Source organism: Rhamphochromis sp. 'chilingali' (genome assembly GCF_963969265.1).
Source record: "Rhamphochromis sp. 'chilingali' genome assembly, chromosome: 21".
Lineage (NCBI taxonomy): Eukaryota > Metazoa > Chordata > Actinopteri > Cichliformes > Cichlidae > Rhamphochromis > Rhamphochromis sp. 'chilingali'.
The window spans coordinates 20,635,912-20,654,524 of NC_137949.1; the positions used below are offsets into that span (position 1 = coordinate 20,635,912).

Consider the following 18,613-nt stretch of genomic DNA (forward strand, 5'->3'; position numbering starts at 1 on the left):
CCATTTTATTGGGGTGGCCTAACTGAACTTGATCTCTTAAAGGAGATGAGACACTTACTCCTGCTGCTGAAACTGAAATTACTCTGTTTGCTTCATATTCAGAGGAGAGTAGCGTAGAGGGCTCGTGGATGATGCGCAATGACACCCTGCAGACACCCGGGGCACTTCAGACTCCTCAGCTCACCTCAACAGTCCTCAGAGAGAACAGACCAGCAGAGCACATGCCTGACCCAGACTCAGAGCCAGGATCAGAGAACGATTACGTACACAAGTGGGTTCATGCACATGTTGTCCGTAGGTGCACATGCACATAGAAACGTTAGCCCAGTTTTTAAAGTTACAGGACAGCAGCAGAACTAATGGACATGTGTCTTCGTTTGTCCTCAGTCCTCAGATGCAGATGTCATGGCTCGGCCAGCAGAAGATAGAAGAGGTGAATAGGAAGGACCGAACAGGCATGAACTACATCAAGTCTCGCAGCAATCAGGGTGTCCGGCAGACTGTGTAAGTGTGTATTTTGCTCATAAACCGTAAGCGTACTGTGAAGATGTTGGGTAAAAGTGGAAACACAAATTCTGTCCAAACCTTTATCCACCCTAAAAGTCACAGTAACCAAAATATCGTAACCTGGCATTCCCTTTCAGGCGTGGGCTGATGGAGGATGACGCGGAGCCAATCTTTGAAGATGTGATGATGTCATCGCGGGGCCAGCTGGAGGACATGAACGAGGAGTTTGAAGACACCATGGTGATCGACCTGGTCAGTTATAAACTATTCATTTAGTTGATACGAGGTTTCAGGGGTTTTTTCTCGTTCTGGTTGTGACATGGCTTCTTACAAAATATTTGACCTTTTACAGCCACCTTCAAGGAACAGACGTGAAAGAGCGGAATTAAGACCGGACTTCTTTGACTCTGCAGCGATGATTGAAGACGAGTCGGTAAGTTATGATTTGCCAACTAAATATCGAAAAGAAAACTGAACAAAATAAAAATAAAATAGTAATAAGTTAGACTATAGGTAATGAAGGATAAGAGGAGAAATTAAGCATTCAAAAGCACAGAAAAACTGATTTAAAGAAGTCCTTTCTCTAACAAATTTCAGCTTCTGTTTAAAATATATCTGATTGGCTAACATTTCCAAGATATATAATTTTTTCATACGTTACACTCATGTGCATTAATCACAGATTATAAGCTTATGTCTTCTATGTCATCTGTTTATGGTTACTTGTTTTTTGTTTTTTTTTACTTCAGCTGAGCACTTAAAGTTTTTTATGTAGTTTTATTAATTCAAACAAGGGCTTTCAATCTAACAATGCACACACAATATTATGACATATAGACATGCAGGTTTCACTTATAGATGTTCCACAAACAGACTATTTAATGATGAAAAGTATTATATTAGTATTTTAAAAAAATAAGTACTGTAAATTTGCACCAGCGGATTTCAGTTCCTGCTTCTAAGAAGGTCAAATCCAAAGCCAGAGTAGAGGTCAAATAGATGCATTTCATCAATCAGCACAATTGTTGGATGGATAGTTTCTGAAAAGTTGCCATTGGAACAATAACACCTGTTAACATTTGGAATATTTTTACCAAAATTCTGGCATCAAAGTGTATTTTAGTTAATTCTCGTGGTAATTAAGAACTTTTGATCTTAGAAATGGCTAAGCAAACCAACAATTTTAAGCATCAAAATCAGTTTCACTGATTAAAAATTAATTAAGTTATTCTGAAAGCATTTTGGCTTTTTCACAGTACAGACATAAAGGTGAGATTTTAAAGTCCCTGCATATAAAGTGAACTTCAGTAGCAAAAGAGCAAACAATGCCGCACTTTTTATATAGAGCATGTACTTTTTCTTCTTCTTTTTTTGGGGGGGAAGGTTTTCTGACTTTCTCCTCTTCATTGTTCCAGGGATTCAGCATGCCCATGTTCTGATCTGGAAACTGGAAAAGATCCTAAGATCAGGATGCTAATCAGGAGTAAACGGAAGAGGAAGGTTTAGCCCAGATCACCTGCCAATCAAGACTCGTAAGATGAAGAAAAAAATCATTTTTGAAGTACTTTTCTTTCTCTGTAAGACATGATGGAAGGATGCTTTTCAAGAGGATCTTCTGAAACTGCAGGATCTCACCTGGAGGCAAGGATCCGCCCTCTTCAGTCAGGCGGATCGGAGGATCCACAGTGTAGTCTGAACTATTCAAGAGCCTTGTCCTGCTTGTATTCTTCCTCCTCTTCCTCTTCAGCCTGTTGGTTTAGCATTTGTTAGCAGTACCTCTGATGGCGCTCTGGCTGCATAATCCTGCAGCCGGCCGACAAGTACTCGCAGTTTTTACAGCCCTCCCCCCTCGCCTCCCCCCGTTACACACATGTACAGTTGTTTGCTTCGGCTCCCAGTCTGCAGCGTAACACTCTGTACAGCCCCCACCCCCCTCTTTTGGTGTTGCACTTCACCCCATCTTAAATCCAACTAAATGTTCTATATCTTTGCTCTTAATACCACCCACTGCCCCGTCTCCTCTCTCTGCCATCTCTGAGTCGTCGTATGTGTTGGTGCTGGTGCGTGATATGCGTGTGAAGTGTTGGTGGTGACCTCGGTTAGGCAGTGGGATGTGCACACAGAGGTCGACAGCTGTACACCGACCTGGAGGACGTGATGCAGCTGCCGTGTGTGCATGTGGTGTCAAAGCAAAGAGAGAGTTGTGTTATTTAACAGTGAAGATGCACATCTGACCGACCACGGAGAGAATCCACACCTTAAATCTTCTGCACACACAACCCTCCAACCCCTAAATAGCGGCTTTTTGAACTAATTTTAAAAAAGTTAAAAAAAAAAAAAGACATATTTTCAATTCTGTAGCTTTAGTACTAAAGTTTTAAATCAAGTGTGTTTTTGTTTTTGTCTGATGTTTGTACAGCTCTTTCTTGAATATGTACCTTGTTTGTTGCCAAATTGTGGCCTACATACTAAAAAGTATATTCTAGCCCCTCCCCTCCACACCTGTAAGTCATATCCAACGGATACCGATGATACCAGCTTCCAAGCGCTGTAGGTCTGATTGCAATCGTTTCGCAGTTCACTCTTCAGTTTGTTCATTTTACAGGTGAAAACATTTTGCTACCTGCAATCAGTGTTAACAGACTCAGAAGATGGAAAACTTGTTGTTCATATCCAGTGCAGTGATGGATCTTTATGTATGACAGATTTGTTTGAATGTGTTTTGAATGTGTTCAGCCATGCCGCCACCACCCCAGTTCAATATTTACAACCTTTATTCACTGGCTGGTTTGCAGTCCTGTAAAAATCAAAGACAATTGGATCTTTTCTGCAGTGCAGTTGACATCATTTGCCCCAAAATACTGTAAAAGCCTGTTTGTTTTTTTTCTGTGAACCTAAATTCTTTTTAATAAAATAAAATCTGTAATCAATTCATGGGCTGGTGTCTGTTGTTGTCAGATACAGTTTTCCACTTGTGTGTTTAATGTGAAGAATGAACAGTTAACCTTCCTTAAAACCACAATATGGATTTCTTTTTTTTAGATTATTGAATATATTAGGCCTTTGTCAGAGTCCTAGTTTTATATCTTATAGGTCTTCTGAATAGGCACACATTAACCGAAGGTACAATATATAGACAAGTCTTAAGCCACCTGAGCATGACTTTTTTGCCCATTCATCTAGAAGAGCATTTCCGAGGTCGGACCTGGATGTTAGACGAGACGTCCTGGCTGACGGTATCCATTCTAGTTCAAGCTGAAGGTGTTTGATGGGGGTTGAGGTCAGAGCTCTGCATGGGTCAGTCCGGTTCCTTCACATCAGACTCATCCAACTATGCCTTTATGGACCCTGCTTTGTTTAGTAGGTTACAGTCATGCTACAATAGAAAATGTGTCTCCTCAAACTGTCTACACAAAGTTGGAAGGATACAATTGTCCATAATGCCTTGGCAAGCTGAAACGCTAAGATTCACTGGAACATAGAGGCCAAAGCCAAAACGGTGACCAAGAGCAAGGTTATTATAGTTAACTAAAATTAGATTTAAAATATTTTAGCTAACCCATATCCTTAATTTTAGTATTTGATAGTTTAGTAAAAATGTTATAGTTTGCCTGATGAGGTATTGATGGACACAAAGTTGACTATGGAAACTGAAACTAAATTAAAAAAAAAAAAACAGTCAAAATGTATCGATTAAGTGTAGTTCATCAATTTTGTACACAGGCTGGCCCTCAGACTTTATGCCCTTTAAGTCGTTGAAAACTGTGACCGGTTCAGCTATGACCATTTACCCTTAAACTATGAGACTACACCAGCTCCATCCCATTGTGTGTCTGTTGTGGGAGCTGGATCTGATCATGCACACTTAAAAGAATGGCTGAGATTCCACTAGATATGATCCAGCGTCTCTGGCAATAATGACTTTTAAAACAAAGAAAATGAATAAACACGCAGAATATTGAGGCCATGATTTATTTTACAGATGACAGTACAGAGCCTGCCACAGAGAAAAGGCACAGTTCCTGTTGGTAAGGACGTCTCCTTGACCTAAATGGAGGACATCAAATGCTTTAGGTGCCTTTTGAAAGCACCAACTGTAAAAAAACTGATATATAGTATATGAACAACTCTGAAAACATTGCACATGATAACAAACTTTAGTTTGTTTGCATTTGCTGCTAACACTAAATCTCTGGCCTCTTAGATAGCCATATCAACAGTAGTTGCCAATATGACCACTGTGTGTGACTACGGGGTCATTTATTTCAGATGTTTTTAGGGATTTAATATAAACTATAAAGTAGTAAAGATACACATTCTGATTTTGTTGCAAGTGCTCCAAATACAAAATCAATTATACTTAACAGAAATCAGGAGTGATCTTCACTTGCTGCTTTCAGTGGAGTGGTAAACTAAATCTAATAGACAGGCTCCCAATATCACGGGGTACCGTTAAAGGTGGGTGAGAGAAAACAGTGAAAACTGAGTTTGCTGATCTGCTGTCTGCAAAAACCCCCAATTTCATTTGAAATGTAAAAGTCAATACAAATGCCTTTCCATAGCGTTAGTGTGGAGAACATTTTCACAGAGGAATGTTGGCATGCTTCTTCCAGGGGTTGACCTGCTTCTTGCTGGCTAGCACCTCTAGATCTTGGCAGATCTTTTTGCGAGTTGTCGCTGGCTCGATGATGTCATCCACAAAACCTAAAACAAGCACAGTCGGATAAAGATGTACTCGGTTTGTTGCCGCATACACTGTCAGCAGATAAAGAGCAGGAACAGTCAAAAAAAAAAAAAAAAGCAGATTTACCTCTGACAGCAGCTGGGAAAGGGTTAGCAAACTTCTCCACGTATTCAGCCTCTGCTTCTGCCTGGTTCTCCTTTCCTCTGAAGATAATCTGAACGGCACCCTGAGGAAAAAAAAGAAATTAAAACTGTAAAAATAAAGGAAGCAGAGAGAAAGGGACAAACAAAAAACCTAGAGGTAATGTGTACCTTGGCACCCATGACGGCGACCTCAGCTGTAGGCCAGGCGTAGTTCACGTCTCCTCTCAAGTGTTTTGAGCTCATCACATCATAGGCTCCTCCGTACGCCTGGGATGCAAAGACCAAAATAAAAGGATTAATTCAGCAACAAGCAGCATTTCAGACAGTAAATGAATGCAGATGTAAAATAATCAAAACTGATAAAATGCTAAGTTAGCTGTTTGTTTTTTTGTAGCCGATTCAGACAAAAGATTCCAGTGAAATTATTACAGAGGCTTTTATTCTGAAAAAAAAAAACACTGGGGTGTTGAGTTATCATCACTGCTCGCAGTTCAACGTGGCAGTGAACTTGGAGGTGCTTTTTGTAGGCAGGGCATTATACAACAAACAGCTGAGCCAGATGTGCAATAGAAACCTCACACACCTTTCTGGTAATGATGGTTATTTTTGGGACTGTGGCCTCTGCAAAAGCAAAAAGCAGTTTGGCTCCGTGTCGGATGATGCCTCCGTACTCCTGAGCTGTGCCTGTTGAGAGAAAACACAGCAGTTCTATTGGATAGGGGTTCAGACTATCAGATTTTCTACAGGTGGTCTGTTCAGTCTCATCCAACTCACCGGAGAATCACTGGTCGTTAAACTAAACCGATTAAATCATGAACTTCAGCATGGCAAACATGCCCTGCACATAACTGCAGCCTGTGTGTACATGCATGAGGATATTATCCAAGAATACCTGGCAGGAAGCCTGGCACATCCACAAACGTGATGATGGGAATGTTGAAAGCATCACAGAAGCGAACAAATCGGGCTCCCTTCACTGAGGAGTTGATGTCCAAACAGCCTGACAAACAAGACAAGTACAAAATGGATTGAATGGATTGAGGGTTTTTTTTTTTTAACTGTTAGTTATTCACATATTTTTCTTACCTGAAGCTACTTTAGGCTGATTACCCACAATGCCCACAGTGCGTCCATTCATACGGGCAAATCCCACCACAATGTTTTTGGCGTAGTTGGGCATGATCTCAAAGAATTCCCTCTCATCTACTATCTGATTAAGAAAAAGAACTTTTTTTTTTAAACACACACAAAAAGGAAATGAGATGTTGTGGTACATATTAGAAGGTGTATGTTTGTGCGCATACTGCATGAATTATGTCCAACATGTCGTAGGCTTTAGTTGACTCTAAAGGGACGATGTTGTCCAATGATGGTACCAGACGGTCGCTGAAAAACAAATGAGACATCAGACAAAAAAGGATGGGATTTGTGATTAGTTCAATGAGGGCAAAGGTTACTGCCTACCTAGAGTCATGGGACTCCCTGATAGGTGCGGGATCCTGATTGCTAAGTGGCAGGAAGTTGAAAAACTCTCGCAGGTTGAGCAAAGCCTCAATATCATTCTCAAAAGCACGGTGAGCCACACCTACGAAAAAGCAATAAGACATTTTAACGAGAGTTTCTCTCAGACGAGTTAAACACCCTGACTTGAGCAGTAATGCTTGATTAGATTTCATTTGCTAAACAGATTTAAAAAGATGCTGTGAAAAAGTCTTAAACCACCCCTCATTTCTGTATATTGTGCTGGGAAAATAGGCAAAAGAAACATGCAAACAAGAATGAAAACTGCATAAAGCAAAAGCAGGTTTGCACAATTCTAACAAGCCTGAAAGTCAATATTTGGTATGACTACCTTTATTTTTCCAACACAGCATGAACTTAAGTAAGGTTTCTTTAAGTAGTCTTCAGAATTCCTGAAGGACATTCAAAGCTCTTCTTTGGATGTTGGCAGCTTTTTGTTCAATTCTCTGTCAACATTCTCCCATACTCCTTCAATAAGGTTGAGGTCCAGCTTCCATTGTGTGTTGGCAGGGATCACTGTTGTACTAAAAAATGAAGTTCATGCCAATCAGATGCTTTCCAGATGGTCATGTACGATGGATCATGAACTACATTCTTTTTCTGTGTTCATAATTCCATCAATCCAGACAAAATCTCCAAAACCACTGGCTGAAATTCATCCCCAAACCACGAAAGATCCTCCACTGTGTTTTACAGATGGCTGTAAACTGTGTCAGGTCTCTTTTTTCCAATTTCTTAATGACTTTCACATACAGTTTATTTGCAGCAAATAGTTTTTAGGCCTGTTATTTCTTGTTTTGTTCTACACTTATTCAGTTTTTGGAAATCACTTCTTAGTGCAAAACATAGAATTTTATGCATGCCAAAGTGTTTAAAAGTGTTTAAAAAATTCACACACACATTCACACACTGGTGATGGCAAGCTACATTGTAGCCACAGCCACCCTGGGGCGCACTGACAGAGGCGAGGCTGCCGGACACTGGCGCCACCGGGCCCTCTGACCACCGCCAGTAGGCAACGGGTGAAGTGTCTTGCCCAAGGACACAACGACCGAGACTGTCCAAGCCGGGGCTCGAACTGGCAACCTTCCGATTACAAGGCGAACTCCCAACTCTTGAGCCACAATCGCCCCAAAGGTGGAAATGAAGGGTGGCTCAAGACAGGCTCACACTGGTAAATATGACAAACCTAAAGCCAGTGCTGGTAAAGCACCAGTGATTGCTACAGCTTAGTTTACAAAACTCTTCAACATCCACACATCTAAAAAGAGTCTGACCGGACACGGTGGTATGAGTTTTGGCTCCACCAAGCTCCTCCTGAGTCACATCTTCATTGGTGACAGACTTGACAACATCAGGCCCTGTGATGAACAGGTATGACGTGTCCTAAACACACAAACACAAATGTTTCTGTGCTTATTGGAATTGAATGCATCTCTTCTCTAAACACAAAATAGCATTTGCGTGCCAGTTTGGAAATATTTCAGGACTTTTTCATATTTCTTGCAGCTTAAATAGCATAAAACTAATATTTTACCTACAGTGGATTTTACTGTGTCAGCTACATACCTTAACCATGAAGGTGAAATCTGTGAGAGCAGGAGAGTACACGGCTCCTCCTGCACACGGACCCATGATGAGGGAGATCTGAGGGATGACTCCTGAAGCCATCACGTTCCTCTGGAAACAAGAACACGTACAGTGTCAGAAATACGACACCAGCTGTTGATGATGAGTTTACGGACATGACTCCCGCCATTTATGTGGAATGTTAAACCGAAAAGAATTTAGGGCTTCAAGCTTCTGAGCTCAAAAAATCGTCAGGTGCAAAACTTGACATTTTAAAATTGATTTACATGAAAAGGTCTGCACAAAAATATATAAATGAAATACCAGGAATATATCTGCATATCCAGCTAGAGATTCCACTCCTTCCTGGATCCGAGCTCCTCCAGAGTCGTTCAGCCCGATTACCGGAGCCCCGACCGTCATGGCCTGGTCCATGATCTGACCACAGATTTAAAAGTGGCACATCAAATGAGGAAATGACCAAAGACAAACACACCCATACAGATGCTAACTTGCTCACAGCTGACAAACACGATGTTTAATGTTACTGTGAAACATCTGTATACCTTACATATCTTCTGTGCGTGAGCTCCAGACAGACTTCCGCCAAAAACTGTGAAGTCCTGCAAAAAACACAGAGTGCAAGACAAAGAGATTGTCACATAAAATCGAGTTGCCACATATAGTTTTTCTGTACAATGAATGAACACTGTACCTGACTGAAAACATAAACGAGCCTGCCATTGATTCTACCTCGGCCTGTCACAACGCTGTCACCGGGGAACTATGAGAGAAAAAAAATGATCAAAATTCACTGAAAATGTCGCAAAATAAGAAACACGCTGCTGCAAGAGGTATTTGTGCACGACCTGATACCTTGTTTCTGTCCTGCTCCATGCCGAAGTCGGCGCAACGGTGTTCCACAAACATGTCCGTCTCTACAAAGGATTCAGGGTCAAGCAGTAGTTGCACTCGCTCCCTGGCTGTCAGCTTACCCTGGACCGCATCACAATGGTAAATTTATTACAGTCATGCATCAGATATGTCACCGATCAGAAAGTTTGCCTGCCACACTGCAAAAGCTATGGTTTTGAAATGTCTGGTTGCTTTAGATCAATGTTTCAAGTGTTGCATACCATAAGCAAAGCTGCCTCTTTATAGGAGTTTACTTCCCTAATTTGTCAGGTCTTATTATTTAATCCCTTACCAGTTTGTGAGCTGTTTAATTGTCAGAGGTTTATCCCAATCTCATAAAATAAATCATTACATATACCTTAAAAACATTTGTTATTGTGAAGTTTGTTGTTTAAATAAAATTAACCCTTTCAGGGCTAAAACAAATAATAACAATGATAATAATAAACTTTTGTTTAAGAGGTGTGAGAGAGACCAGCAAAACAAACAAGCCCCTGCGCCTGACATTTAAAGCACCAACCTCCTGGCTGCCAATGCATTTGAAGCATATGATATTATACAATTAAAAGAAATATGTGTTAATATATAAAACATAACAGCCTCGGTCTGCGATAGCTGATTTTACCCTTTTATGTTGTGCCTCTATCCTTTGCTGACCTCCCCCCTGCAGTGCCGCCTCTCGCTTCTGGTCAATCCTCTCTTTAACGGACAGGTGGCTGACGGAGTACCAGCGGCACGACCGATGCAAACTCGTCTGCGGTACTGTTACCGATACTGCGCCATATTTTACTCGCGCCACGCTCCTTAAGGACACCTTAAAACCATTTATCAGTCCGCAACTGCTTCGAGCAACACTGATGGCCGCCATCATTGCTGTTCGTGTAAGCTCTTCTTCTTTAGTGTTTAATGTCTGTTGACAAGCCAGCGTTGGGGCGCCACCAAGTGGAATGGAGTGTGGCTCGGGAGACGATCAATAAAGAGGGAGGAAAACCCCTTTCTGAGCTTAATTTTAAGTTAAACATGTTTTTTTTTCACATCTTACTTGCTGTTTGTTATATCCGTTTACTTCAATAGAACTGTCAGGGGATATAGTGCATACTAACAAACGATCTGCTACACTGTTCTTATGTATTTCACTAAATTCATAGGAGCCATCTGTCAGTATCAAAACACTAGGCCTGCAGAATCTATATAGTTCTGAACTATGCACTAGAATCAGGAAAGACTGAAACCATTGAGCTATACTTGTAAATAGCACAGTTTTTGCTCTTTGCCTTTATATCACCCCAAACAAATGAGGTTTTATCTTAAGATGTGCCGAAGCCTTCAAATACTCCTGAGATGTGTCACAATAACATCTGGAATATAACTCAGTAATTCCATCATTTAATTTAAAGGATTCTTAAAGGGGCCTTTGTGTTTAGTTTGCATGTCTGAGTGACTCTGCAAGCCTCCAACTCCAGTTCAAAAATAGGCATGCTAGCTCAGCTGGTGTAGTTGTGGATGTGAAGGTGAATGGTTTCCTGTCTCTAAGCATCAGCCCTGCAATAGACTTACAAATGTCCTCTTGCTATAGATGTGTGGGAGAGAGTGTCCTGCTTTTCTGCATTATTGTGTGGCATGGGAGCTTCTCTGTGGTAGAGAGGAAGGCTCTGCTGAGGGTGGTGAAAGCTGCATAGACTATTGTTTGTAGCAGCTGCCCCCACCACCACCACCACAGACGTCACCAGCAGATGCAGGGAAATTGCCTCCTCTTTCTTGAAAGACTCCCCTTCAGGCAGGAAGCTGTGATCTAGAGCAGAACCACCAGACTAAGGAAGGATCTTTTTCCCAGAGGCTGTAAGACTTTTAAACTCTGCTGGTGCTCTGTAATCTCTGCTACAGCCAGAGGTAACAGATGTGATAAATCACTTGTGTCTTTGCACTACCCTCTTCACATGTTTGTTTTATGTCTTATTTGTACTTAATATTTCCTATTTAAAATAATAAAAAGAAAAACCTGACATGATTGCAAATTTTAATTTCAGCTCATGAGAATACATGTGCTGGAAATACAATGAAAACCCTATAAATCCTTAAATCCTTTGCCCGATAACAGCTGGGATAGACTCCAGCCCAGCTGCAATCCTGACCTGGATGAGCAGTAGAGAATGGCTTCTTAAAAGCTTCCCCCCCCCTATTTCCAGGTGTATCCCTGAAACCCCAGAATAAAGTATATATTTTATATTTTGACATTTGTTCTCAGATTATTTATATAGTCCACTATATTAAATCATATGACACATAGATGTCTATACTTGCTCAAATGCTGTCCATGCCCCAAATAGGGAAATTTTTGTGATCTTCTGCTGCCTTGAAAAACAGATGACTTGAGGATTTTTGGTTTAGTTATTTCAGTTTAAATCCCCATTTGTGTGCATATTTTTTACTTCATCTACTGCAGCTGTGAGCTGATTTTTCTTTGTCGTGTTTTATACACTTTGCTCAACCTGGGAAAATAATGTAGTTGGTCATTATTTTCTGCAAGTTCTAGCACAACAGCGGGCGGGGAGTCAAATGATGAAATTTTGACCAATAGCGAAAGGGGGGCGAGCTCGTGCAGCCAATCAGAAAACAGAAAGTCCTCGCAACAGCTGGTGGGCAGGAGCTCTGCCCATCTTGGATGTCATGTTACAGGGAGTTTATATTGTAAAGCAGACCTTCCTGCCAGCTTTAGCGCTGTCACTCTACAATTGCAGGGTTATTTATGTCTCAACCACGAATTTGAAAATAATGAATTCACAAAATACATAAAAATTATACCTGCCCTAAACGTAGTTTTTAAGCGATTCCAAAATACGATTTAAATACAAAGTGGCATTTTTCTCTTACCCCCAACTTCATGATCACCAAATTGCATGTCAAGTATAACAGTTAAAATAAGTTGTAAATCCACCTTTTCTGTTTTTGTTTTGTTAATACATGTCTCTTCGAACAGTTACATACGTTTTTTTTAACATCTTCATATGCTCTGCACCTTGTGTATATGCGCATTCCCGTAAAACGAGGAGACAAAACAGTGAGATGGCACGACAAAGAAGAAGTAATTTGACATGAGTCTTGTGCTAACACCACGGGTGTACCAAAGGTCAGTCATCTTTGACATATTTTGTATTTTTAGCTATATCTTTTCTGACTCGACTGAGTGTGACACTCTAACCTTAAGGAAGTTTTTCCACCCTCTTATTAAAATAAAAATACATTTTAAGTAGCGTGTTGCTACGTAGTTTATGACCAATTATAATCGTTACAGTGAGGAAATAAAGCGATGGAGGACACGGGAAAGGCGCTGCGGTAACCACGGTAACTAGTGGAAATCTCGCGTGATGATCATGCCTGTCGATAGGGGTTTATGCGAGGAAAAGTGGAAAATCGAATGATTGATGCATTTGCAAAACGGCAAGTTAGCTATGTTTCGGTCACCTCTCTCCGAGCATTACAGCAAAACGTACCAAAATTGCAGAATTTTTCTTAGCCGGTCGCATTTTGCTCCTACGTGCGACGTATAAAGCCACCCAGGGGGGTTAGTGATACGGTTGACTCTTCGCTAGCTAAATCGACTAGCCATGCTAACGCTAGCTGGTTAGCTTTGTTTACATCAAGTGCGCGCCTGGAATCTGTTAACGGATTTCTGACCCGGCGAATTCATGATCTCGCCAGTCCGTTGTTCAGTTAAACATCGACGAGGATACTGGGTTGTAGAGTAGACTGGCTCTATGGCTATCATCGATGATCTCTTGTGCAAAACGTCCGGCTGATGCAGTAAGCTAATGTTAGCTACGTAATGCTAACCTTTTAATTATGGGTGATTTGCTCATTCGAGTCAGCGTTTGCCCTTAGACTTTGTTGGAGATGAGTATAATTATAACTCTAATAGGTCCGAATTAACAGGAACTGTAACTGCGATATGAAAGAGTTCGCTGGTTAAATGTAATGACTGCGAACCGGTGATGCTAACCTTAGGTAGCCACCTGCCAAGCTAGCTAACGTGCTCGTTTAGCGATAACCGCCTCACCATGGTCGTTGTTTCATATTGTATATATTACTGATTCATGATTAACATCTCTTTTGACACACTGGAGTGACTGATTGTTGCGTCGCTAGAACAATTTGCATCCCCTCCATCACCCTGAGGCTGGGCTCTCTTTACGTTGCGACGAGCCGCTGGATTTTTTTCCTTCCTCGGACCGTGTTTCCCTGAGGCTGCGGAGCACATCGCCATGAACCCGGTTAATACAACCGCTCTCTACGTGTCTGCCAGCCGGGCCGTGCTGCAGTGCGACCCGCGGCAGCCTCATTCCTTCGCAGAGATGTACAAACTACTGCCCTTCTTCCGAAAGTCCCTCGCATGTCTTGTCTGTGGTAAGTGATTTGAGAATATTATAGCAACACAACACACTTTCAGTCCAGCTTTAATGTTATTTGCGACACTGTATTCAGTTTTGAGCCATACATTGGCTGAATTGTATTAAAAAATAATTACCATTAATATTGACTGAAGTGTCCGTGGGTGTGCGTGTGATCGCAGCAGTTGTGACACGATTTGTCGCTCTTGTCTCCGTGGTCTCCTTGGCAACCGAGGCTGGAGCACCAGTCATCCGTCCTCTTGACAAGACAGATGACTGCTCCGTTGTTGTGCCTGCTGCAGAGCCATGTGTTTCTTATTCATGCTTTATTTACCAGCCCGCTTAGCTAGTGGAATATATGAGCTGACACAGCTTGCACTGAGGAGACGGGCAATATTGACAGCTATGCGCGACAACATTTTTGACCTTTCCCTATTATTTGACAGTGGTTTTGCTATGCTTAATTCTCCTGTGAAATATTCAGTCAGAATTACATGTTTGGTTATGTAAGCAGTAAATATCAATAATATTTCTGTTAAGCTCATTTGGTTCTTATTTGCTTGGTGCAGATATGGTTCTGGCTAGTTCAGTTGATATCTAGATTCCGAACAAGTCGTTGATAAATTGGTAAAAGTTCATTAACTGAACTTTTTATCAAATATTTTGATACCGACTTAATCAATTAAGCACTTGTTCCAGGTTTTTCACCTTTATGAATTGCAGCTTTCTCTGATTCATTTCACTTTGACTGGATCATTTTTTTGGGTCCTTGACTGTTGATCAGACAGAGCAGGATATTTTCCATCTCTGTGATGTTGTGGTAGTGATATATCATTATAGGATATAATATATGCTTATGCTGCTCCCTTGTCACATTTTTAATTTGGCAAAGCCGGTGCTTTTCCTGACCCAACCCCAAAGGGATTTGACTTTCCAGCTGGAATTGAACTGGGGACCTTTTGCTTGCCAAGTGAAAATCCACTATGCTATAGTTGTTAGTTTATAGCTGTTGTTGCTTTAAAAAATCACAAATGTATCTGTAAGAATTATAATTAAGAAATGGTTATTGTAGCTAATTGAGAATACAGCTGTTTCTATAAAGCTATGATTACGTGAGGTGGAGCTGAGTATAAATGTCTCATGGCCAGCTATATACTGTGCCTTTGTTCAAAGGTACTAAACAGGTGGATTTTTTTTCTCATTTTTTTCTCAGGTAAACTGCTTCAGGATCCGATTTCTCAGACACATCCAGAGTGTCAGCATTATGTCTGCTTGGGCTGTAAAGGCCAGAAAATGCAGATAAGGCCATCATGCAGCCGTTGTAAGGACCACTCCTCCTTCCAGGAGAACAAACAGCTCTCTTTACTGGTGCAGTGTTACAGGAAGCTCTGCTTCTATGTAATTCATTCACCGTTGCTGTTGTGTGTCAGCAACCATGTAGGAGGGTCTCCAGAGGTAATGGCTTTGCTAGAAGAGGTGCTATTGTCGCACAAAGACGAGATGGAAGACCCAAGTCTAGTGCACGAAGATGTGAATCCCTCAGCTCCTGAGTCCCTTACGCCCACAGAGGCACCACCTGCTCCTGCAGAGCTCTCAGCTGTACCTCAGAGCTCTTCCTCTGATCCTCCCTGTTTCAACGGACCACAGGAATGCAATGGAGACGTGCTGGAGGATGTAGATCCCTCTTCTCCTGAGCTGGAGGTATGCGAGCTGGTAGAGGAGCAGGCACAGGCAGGCCTGTCTGTATCCAATACCGGTTGTGGAGGACTGGAACTGAGTCTGACCACTGGACGTTTAGCCCCAACACCAGGCACTGTGTGCTCACTCAGGGATGGGGATTCAAGTAGCAGGGAAGTGGAGGAGGGGGAGGTGTTGCTCCTCAGTGTGGAAGAGGTGTTACAGACATTGGATCCCCTTCAACCTGGTCGAGACTCTCTTCATACACAGCCGGTTAGGACACATACTCACACACACACAGCTATGGACAGAGCACACACTCAGATGTACATACAGCTGGATGCAGCTCACAACTACACACAGATTCAAACAGGCAGGACTAATACAGTGGCAGGCCATGGTGCTCACACACATACATCTTCCTTTGACCCTCCTTCAGCCTCCAAGCCCCCACCAGTCCGCCTTAACCGCAAACGATCTCATTCAGAGAGTGACAGGGAAAAAGTGAAACCTCTCCCGATTGCTTCTATCCTGCAGGGCTCTTCCTCAAACTCACACACTCCTAATCCCTCTCACACATTGCACACACATCCACCCACGCCTTCCCTAACAGTACCAGCACACACATACTCATCGCTTCCCAACGGAGCACCTCCTAAGCCCAGTCGACCTGCGCCGAACCACAATAAAGGTGCCAGGAAACATCCGGAGCCAAGCCCTAAGAAGCCGCATGTCAAGGCTCGCACTGGTGGCGCTTCCAAGACAAAGGAAAGAAGCAAAGACCAGCGGTTGATGGCAGGCTGCCTGGTACCTCCAGCACCTGCGAGGCCTCCATATAAGAAGCCAGTGGAGAAGAAGGGCTGTAAATGTGGAAGAGCCACTCAGAATCCGTCTGTGTTGACCTGCAGGGGACAGCGTTGTCCCTGTTATTCAAACCGCAAGGTAAAACCATTAATCTATTAAATGAGCACATTATACGCTTAAAGATTAATGCTGTCATTATGTGAGTTTGTGTAGATTGTTCATGCTGCTATTTTATGTGTTAGTGTAAACATATGACAACGATGTTTTAGTACTTTTGTTTCTAACCCAAAGAAAACAAGTAATGGAAAAAATAGATGATGTATTAGTCTGCTGTTAGATGATATATTCATGATATATGATATATATAAATATTCAAACTTAGTAAAGGCAGGTTTTTGTATTCTTTTGTGACAGTATCAGAAACTGAGAGCTTTGCATCGTTTGTGCCACACTGGCCCTGTGTAGCTAGAGTAACGCTGTTGTCTGTTTTCTCTGATCTTTCGCAGGCATGCTTGGACTGCATCTGTCGAGGTTGCCAGAACTCCTACATGGCCAATGGTGAGAAAAAGCTCGAGGCCTTTGCAGTGCCAGAGAAGGCCTTAGAACAGACGCGGCTTACGCTTGGTATCAACCTCACCAGCATCACAGCAGCCGCCGCCCTCCGCAACCCGGCAACCACCAGCATCCGCGCAAACACCCTCCTCAATGTTGCCACCGCAACAGGGACCCCCGTTTCGACAGCTTTCCTGTCCCCCAGCCCCCCACAAGAGCCCAACTATGAGGAGAGCCTCGAGTTGCTGATCGGCTGAGAGGCTGGGACTCCAAAAATAGACAGCATGGTGCTGATAGAATGTGACAACTCATCATTGTCTGTCAGAAAACGTGTACCTACCCCATTGAGGGGAAGGAAATCTAAGGCAGCTATGGGTCTGTCCTGTCCTGTAATCTGCTTTCCTTCTGTGTCAGAAAATGCTGAGTAGTACGACTAGCATGGGTGTGCCAAAGCCTCCTGTATTGTGCCTGTGTGCCAGTGTTTATTGTTGCCTGTCTCTAGTTAACACTTAAACTCGGTTCTTAGGCTGTTCTGTACATCACAGGTGCTTTTTTTTTTCCATTCATAGACCAGACATACTCTAAGAGGCAATAGAAACTTATCACAGGTTTTGTTTGTGTGTACACTCACAAGTATTCGAGTATCTGTGAATCCCTCCCTACCCCCCACATTTGGTGCAACAACAACTACATCATCATCATATCAAGGTTACAGCATTTTTCATGTTTGAGTATTAGTCCTTAAGCTTTAGAAATACATAATTTGTGTCAGGACAGCCCTTACTAATCTTTAACCCTCTGTGTGTTCACACCATAATTGTGAAGGACTCTTGTGACTTATATATGTAGATCGTATGTCTCACACAAGACTGTATGCCTTTTCTAGCTCATTAATTCACTCAATCCAAGTACTGTCGGATGTTAACGAATTTGTCTTAATGAACTTGACTGATGCAGGCATTGTACAGGCAGCAAGATAATGTCAAAGCACTTGGCTGGTTCCACAGTTTGTGAGTGTAAGTGTGTGTGTGAGTGAGTGTGTGTAAGTGTTTGTGTGTATGTGCCTGGTGAGATTTACTGTAATGTCAGTGGGGAGGCGGTTGTTGGGTTGTGAGGACTTAGTCTGATTGATTGGCCAAATTACAACTAAAACCGTTCTTAGCATAGCAATAGGAGCACCAACACGGAGGCTCCCAGCTCCAGTGCACGCACACACAGTTGTTTACAGTATTGCCGTTTTAGACTTCAGCTGACTATCTTCAAAAACAGTTACTGTTATGCTTTGGTTATGGGATTGTACATGACTCTGTGTGTATAGATAAACCGAAGCCATAGGTCGTCATTTACAAGATAAAATATGCTCTGTCCATGGATTTTTTTCCCCCACACACTTGTAGTGTTCAGACTGATCGGAGACCAACTCAGAGACTATTTTTGATACCAAGCGTTTAAGATTTGGTACCACTGTCTTTCCTTTTGGTTAAATCACAATGAAGCCCTCCCATAACTCAACATGCTGTGTTGTCCGCGTTTGTGTTTACTGTCTCGGCTGTAACTACAATATGTTTGTTAGTCCAGTCCAGTGACCAAAAAGAGACTGCAGGCCACCCACACACCTTGGTGGTTCTTTATTGGCAAGAAATTAGAAGGCGGATTATAATATGACCTATCTTCCTGTGTGTGTGTGTGTGTGTGTGTGTGTGTGTGTGTGTGTGTGTGTGTGTGTGTGTTTCAAAATGTATTTCTTTTGGGCATTACTTGAACCCTGATTAAGTTTTTGGTATTGATTTTTTTTTTAACTGTAAAAACTCTTGTTTGGGGAGTGACTATTATTGCTGAAACATTCACTGCCATAT

General features: G+C 42.1%; 3 protein-coding genes across 3 annotated transcripts in view; 2 read left to right on the forward strand and 1 right to left on the reverse strand.

Moving 5' to 3' along the window:
- The window catches only part of stag1a (STAG1 cohesin complex component a), a 37,813-nt gene extending 35,339 nt beyond the window's left edge, over positions 1–2,474 (forward strand). The window contains exons 28-32 of the mRNA XM_080871848.1: positions 103–271; positions 388–504; positions 645–759; positions 860–940; positions 1,923–2,474. Coding sequence (XP_080727974.1) covers positions 103–271; positions 388–504; positions 645–759; positions 860–940; positions 1,923–1,946 — 506 coding nt within the window. The 3' untranslated portion in view covers positions 1,947–2,474. The remainder of the gene's footprint in view (positions 1–102; positions 272–387; positions 505–644; positions 760–859; positions 941–1,922) is intronic.
- A 1,989-nt stretch (positions 2,475–4,463) lies between these two features.
- Positions 4,464–10,241, reverse strand: pccb (propionyl-CoA carboxylase subunit beta). The gene is made up of 15 exons (XM_080869971.1): positions 9,965–10,241; positions 9,301–9,420; positions 9,140–9,208; positions 8,991–9,047; positions 8,749–8,862; positions 8,425–8,535; positions 8,133–8,241; positions 6,799–6,919; positions 6,639–6,720; positions 6,421–6,544; positions 6,227–6,334; positions 5,918–6,018; positions 5,503–5,601; positions 5,318–5,417; positions 4,464–5,211 (listed from the first exon to the last, which is right to left on the reverse strand). The coding sequence occupies exons 1-15, from the start codon at positions 10,208–10,210 to the stop codon at positions 5,090–5,092; spliced, it is 1,683 nt and encodes a 560-aa protein (XP_080726097.1). The 5' UTR covers positions 10,211–10,241; the 3' UTR covers positions 4,464–5,089.
- Positions 10,242–12,673: 2,432 nt separating this feature from the next.
- msl2a (MSL complex subunit 2a) lies at positions 12,674–18,487 on the forward strand. Its single transcript, XM_080869970.1, has 3 exons — positions 12,674–13,740; positions 14,938–16,343; positions 16,712–18,487. Exons 1-3 carry the CDS (start codon positions 13,599–13,601, stop codon positions 17,012–17,014), a joined length of 1,851 nt encoding a protein of 616 aa, XP_080726096.1. The 5' UTR covers positions 12,674–13,598; the 3' UTR covers positions 17,015–18,487.
- Positions 18,488–18,613: the final 126 nt, after the last annotated feature.